Raw genomic sequence first — 5,959 nt, 5'->3', positions numbered from 1 at the left:
GTGTGTGGAGGGGTGTGTGTGTGTGTGGAGGGGTGTGTGTGTATGTGGGGTGTGTGTGTGTGTGTGTAGGGTACAAGCTGCTGTTTCTGAGCTTTAAGCCATGTGGATGCCCTAATGGGACAAACAAGGGCAGGTGTGGTCATGACAACTATAAAATAAAATTTAGTTCCTGCTCCTCTGGTTCTCTGCTCCCACCTCTTCTTGCTCCTGTGTCCTACTAGGTTGTGACAGACAGCAGCAGACTTCTTAGGGACACTTCTGCTCCCCCTCCCTCCCCTTTGAGTCAGGGTGAGGAGCCAGACTGGGGAGCCGAAGCAGAAAGTCTCCAAACTCACCGCTTTCAATACCAAATTGGACCCTTCGATCCACATCATCTGCCCAGATGGCTTCTGGCGGCTCACGGTAAAGCACAGGGAAGACTCCTCGGGACAGGTGGACCTGGCGGGCAGCCTGGGCTGAACGAGTCACAGCAATTACAGCTGCCCTAGGTCGGTACCGAGACAGGAGCTGAGCTGAGCTGGATGAGGGGGAGACAGAACATCACATGGTAAATTAGGGTTCCAGGTATTACTAACAAACCACATTTCCCTGGGTAATTATACTTTTCTAGCCTTTGGCATTCTCACTAAATATTAGAGTACCTACCACGGCTGGAGAGGTAGCTCAGCCATTGAGAGCACTTGCTGCTCTTGAAGAGGACCTGTGTTTGGTTTTCAACACCCAAATGGTGGCTAACAATTTGTAAGACCATTTCTAGGGGCTCTGACACACTGGCACCAACCATGCAAATGGTGCAGACATACATGCAGGCAAAAATGTCCATCCATATTTAAAAAATAATAATAAATATAAAACCCAGTTTAGAGAGATGGCTCAAGTCTTAAGATTACAGCTCTACCAGAGGCCCTGAGTTTGGCTCCTGCAGCCACATCAAGTAGGTTCACACCCTCTTTTGGCCTTGGATACTGTACACAAATGCACATACCCCCACATACATGTCATTAAAAATAATTAACAATAAATTTATTAATAAACAATTAATAATAAAAATAATAAAAAACATCTTCAAAAAATTAGAAATGTAAAACTAGCCATCAAGATATAGTGACATATGTCCATAACCCCAGCGCTTGGGAGTGGGAGGCTGAGGGTTCAGTTCAGGCCTGCTTTAGCTAAGTAAGTTTCAGGTAAGTCCTAGCCAGGACTAACGAGACCCTATTTCAGAAAAATTAAACAACAAAAGAGGGGAAACTGTCTAGAAGATGTATATTTACATCCTACCACCCTTCACATGACACTTAATGTCACTTGTTAATCCTCACAGCCCCATGGGGGAACAAATGACAAACTCACAAAAACCCAGGGAGACAGATGGCTTGTGGGGCCCAAGGGAGTTACTTAGGGTCTCACTGTTAAGTTCAAGAGAAACTCCTCAGAGTGCAGGCTTCCCTGGCTCTTCAGGAACACCTCGGCACTGGGAAACCGTCTCAGGTCCAGGAACCCAATGTCCTGAAGCCAACATTAGATTATCACCTGCGGAATCCCTGGGGCTCACTGGCACAGGCCCCGGAGCCAGGAGAGACGCCTTTCCTGGTCTCTAGCCTTCGTGGCCATCTCTTTTCCTGCCCTAAAGCGATTCTTTTCATTGCGCGCTGTGTCAGCCCCTCCCCGACCAAAGCCCTGTTTCCAGTCTGTCTCTCACCGGCCGCTCGTGGTCAGCACAATGATCGCGGCAGCACAGCACTTGAAGGCAGCCTCCACGGCCCCGATAGCCGTGATCTCAGTGGGATCACGGCTCAGTGGCGCTGCCCGTCGTAGCTCCTCAAACAACTGGCGGTGGTACACAGCGGCCTCTGCCTCTCTGGCAATCTGCAGGCACCAGTAAGTCAGGTTGAGTAGAGTCAATGCGATCCCAGAGGGATCCGAGTCCCTGGTTCATCAGCTTTCCAGGACAAAGTTCCTACCGCATGTTGCATCTTTACAGCCTCCACAGGGAAGCTGCCCTTGGCGGTCTCTCCCGACAACATGATACAGTCAGCCCCATCCAGCACCGCATTGGCCACATCGCTTGTCTCCGCCCGAGTTGGTCGAGCCTTAGTGATCATGCTCTCCAGCATCTGGGTGATACCACGAATGTCACATTCTGATTGGGGACCCCGCCCATACTGTTTTTCTTTGGCTCCACCTGCACTCTTAGAATGCCAGGATCACGTGAGACCCTGAAACGTTCACGCCATCTCCACCTAACTTTGTTATTTGTGGCCAGACACTAGACAGCAAAATGTGGAGCTAAGGTTTCTCAGCCCTTTAAAGAATAGCCCAAGACGTCACGCCTTACCTGTGTGGCACAAACGACTGGCTTGCCGGCCAGGTTGCAGCGCCCAATCATCATCTTCTGAGCCAAGAAAACCTTCTCGGCTGGGATCTCAATGCCCAGGTCACCCCGTGCCACCATGATGCCATCGCTCACCTCTAGAATTTCATCAAACCTGGGAGGTTGGAGGAATTCAGGCTGGGGCAGAGCCAGGAGATGCGGGGAAGTGGCTAGCAGAAAAGGGGCAACGGGCTAATGCGAACAAAGACCAAGTCTCACTTTTTCACGCCTTCATGGTTCTCGATTTTGCTGATAATTTTGATGCCCTGTCCTTCCGGCCCCAGGGCAGCCCGGACTGCAGCCACATCACTGGCTTTCCGTATAAAGGAGGCAAAGATGATGTCCACATTATGCTCCACCCCGAAGCGCAGATCCAAGAGATCTTGCTCAGACAGCCCAGGAAGGTCCACCTCTGCATTCGGCAAGTTCACACCCTTCCTGCTACCCAGCACACCACCGTGCTCCACTTCGGTCACCAACCCCTCTGGGCCTGCGGGTATAGAGGGAGTCGTCGTCAGGGCTGGCACCGCGCTCCAGGCACAGCAGAGGAAGCGCTAAGCTTGGAGCCTCAAGGAACCAGGGACTTCTGAGCCCTTCACCTCCTCCACACACACCAAGAAAAGACATGAAATGCCCAGCCCCAAACCGTGATGAGGGCAGAGAACCACTAGGACAGGTGGGGAAATAGACAGAGCCAGGGGAAGGTGTGAGTAATCTAGAGTAGACCAAAGAGAAGAGAAGGTGTCCCGTGTTAGGAGGCACTTGCGCACCGATTTTCCGCACCACTAAAGAGATGAGTCCGTCGTCAATGAAGATGCAGCTCCCCACTGCAAGGACCCGGACGATATTGGGGTAGTCCACCCACACTGTGTTTGCGGTGCCCCGTGTCTGGAACTTCGGGTCCACAGTCACCAGCACCTGTGAGCCCTTCACAATCTCCACTTCCGACTCTGGGCCCTGGGGGCGGGGCCAGAGAAACATGAGTATCGCAAGTGGGAGGGTAGAACCAGCATTGACCCCCTCTTCTGCCCCAGAGCTCTAACAATCCTCCAAGCCCAGACAGCGCAGACCCTACACAGGCTTCTCACCCCCTCCAGGATCCCGGTGCGTATCTCTGGTCCCTTGGTGTCCAGGGCGATGGCCACAGGCCTGTAGCTGAGCGGGGAAGCTGCAAAGCTCTCAGCTGCCTCTCGGATGTTCGCGATGGACTCTGCATGATACTAGCCGTGAGAGCGAAAATGTCAAGGGAAAGTGGGCAGGACCTGGGGCGTCCTCCAGTTCCGCCCTCCAGGACCTCCCCACACCTCATGGGAGCCATGGGAGAAGTTGAGTCGTGCAATGTTCATCCCTGCCTTGATCATCTCCTGGAGGCGTTCCACAGAGCGAGATGCTGGCCCTGGAACCAGAGATCCCACTATGAAATTCCTCCCAAACCTGATTGACAGCAAAACCCATCAGTGACCTCTAAGAGACTGCCCCATCTTCAGAGTCCTTCATTCTTGGAGTTTCCTTTACTCCTTTTCCACTCCAACCAGTACGCACCCACCACCTTGGCAAGGCAGCTTGTGTGGATGTTCAGCCTCAGCCAGGCCTTAGGTTTCTTTGTTAGCAAGTGACTTAGCATTAAGTGCCTCACTGGTTACTCTAAGCTGTGAAGAGTCAGAACACGAGACAGGCCAAGTGAGAGATTTCAAAGCTGACGGGTCTCACTGACAGAGCTGAGTTCTGTCCAAGTCTCCACCCTCCTCATCAGAAATCAACCACAGCATTTGATGCATACTTCTCTCCTCTTCCCCGGTCTCCTTTCTCGCTGCGCGGAAGAGGGAACCCAGGGCCTCCTAGATGCTCTACCACGGAGCTGCCTCCGGCCTTTGTTTTTCTTCCTTTCTTTTCATCCATCCCCCATAGCCTTCCTTCCGAGACAAGGTCTCCTGTAATCCAGGCTAGCCTTGAACTTGCTATGCTACCGAGGAAAACCTTGGACTTCCGAGTCTCCTGTTCTCGCCTCCCTGTGCTGGGATTTAGGGTTTGCTGTACCATGCCCAGTTTATGCTGTGCCAGGGATGGAACTAAGGACTTTGTGCTCACAAGGCATCCCCTCTGTCTTCTGAACTACACACCCACCCCCTTTCTCCTTGGCCTTGAGTTCTTGTTTTATTTGTTTAATTTTAGTGTGTGTGGTCAGAATCCACCATGTGGGTTCCGGGGATGGAACTCAGGTCATCAGGCTCCATGGTCAGAGCCATCTTACCAGGCCCTGGGGCCTGCATACTCGATCCTCTTGCCTCAACCTCTCAAGGGATGCCATTAGAGGAGCACACCAGGAGCGTGACATCACGCTCGTGTTTGTGTATGCGTGTGCTATGTGTGTGCATGTGTGCATGTGTGGATGCGTGTCTGCCTGGTCCCCAGCACTTCCTGTTAGCACCTTCCCTCCTATGTGCCCCGACTGCTTTACTTGGAAGACAATCTGTGCAGAAGACACCTTTCTTTCCTTTTCCTTCCTTATTCATTTTTGAAATAGGGTCTCTATTTAGCCCAGGTTGGCCCCAAATTTACAGCATCCCCCAGATCTCAGTTTCTCCAGTGTGGAGACTCTAGGCATGAGCCACTGCTCTAATTCTGCTGATTCCTATCTTATTTATTTATTTGGTTTTTTGAAACAGGAGTTCTCTGTGTGACTCTGTCTGTCCTGGAACTCACTTTGTAGATCAGGCTGGCCTTGAACTCAGAGATTCATTCATTGGCCTCAGCCTCCTGAGTGACAGAACTGAAGGCATACACCATCATAACCAGCTGCTGATTCCTATTTCATATCTCAGTTCCAGATCACTCACCCAATCCCAGGGCAGAGTATCTGACTCTCATTTGTCTTTGGGTGTTGAATGTGTTCCTCGCATTCAATCCATCAGGGAATTCCCATGGCTCGGCCTCCAACAAAGCTGTTTTGAGTGAGACCATACTTTCCCACCCCTCCCACCATTAGTACTGCAGGAGCTGGCTCTCACTCAACACCTCAACCTATTGCCACGTTGGGTGATGCTCCTCCATCACCTCAGCAATGGGGAGCCAAGGCACAACAATGAAGAATTCCAGTCCAACCTTGGCTATAGAACAAGAGACCCTCATCAACAAACTGAAAAGCAGAAACAAAAACAAAACAAACAAACAAAGAAAAATCAGTGATATGAGATTCTAACCCCAGGAGGGAGCTGAGGCAGGGTGACAGCCTCTCTGAGCTGGAGAAAGGAGTCAAGGCCAGCCAGGACAATCTAGTGAGATTATATCAAAATAAAAAGTAAAAAGAAAGCCAAGGATAGGAACCAGAGTAGAGCCCTTGTGAGCTATTCTCGAGGCCCCGAATCTAATTCCTAGACCCCTGCACCCCTCCTTGTTCTCCCCTCCCCCAGTCTCTTCAAGTCGGTTAGACCTTGAAGCTACCCTAGGCTTCCTTTCTGTTTTCAGATTTATTTTTATTTTTTTATTTTTTATTTTTATTTTTATTTTTTTTTGGTTTTTCGAGACAGGGTTTCTCTGTGGCTTTGGAGCCTGTCCTGGCACTAGCTCTGTAGACCAGGCTGGTCT

At 50.9% G+C, this 5,959-nt stretch overlaps 1 protein-coding gene across 1 annotated transcript in view; it reads right to left on the bottom strand.

Annotated features, from left to right (window-relative positions):
- Pklr (pyruvate kinase L/R) overlaps positions 1 to 5,959 on the bottom strand; it is an 11,757-nt gene that overhangs the window by 2,792 nt on the left and 3,006 nt on the right. Inside the window, exons 3-10 of the mRNA XM_005367136.3 lie at positions 3,679 to 3,770; positions 3,463 to 3,594; positions 3,145 to 3,331; positions 2,594 to 2,864; positions 2,339 to 2,489; positions 1,965 to 2,117; positions 1,703 to 1,869; positions 336 to 517 (exon numbers count right to left, since the gene is read on the bottom strand). Of these exons, the coding sequence (XP_005367193.1) occupies positions 336 to 517; positions 1,703 to 1,869; positions 1,965 to 2,117; positions 2,339 to 2,489; positions 2,594 to 2,864; positions 3,145 to 3,331; positions 3,463 to 3,594; positions 3,679 to 3,770 (1,335 nt within the window). The remainder of the gene's footprint in view (positions 1 to 335; positions 518 to 1,702; positions 1,870 to 1,964; positions 2,118 to 2,338; positions 2,490 to 2,593; positions 2,865 to 3,144; positions 3,332 to 3,462; positions 3,595 to 3,678; positions 3,771 to 5,959) is intronic.

Source organism: Microtus ochrogaster, unplaced genomic scaffold, assembly GCF_000317375.1.
Source record: "Microtus ochrogaster isolate Prairie Vole_2 unplaced genomic scaffold, MicOch1.0 UNK16, whole genome shotgun sequence".
Taxonomy (NCBI): domain Eukaryota; kingdom Metazoa; phylum Chordata; class Mammalia; order Rodentia; family Cricetidae; genus Microtus; species Microtus ochrogaster.
This window is presented reverse-complemented; position numbering and strand designations above follow the sequence as displayed.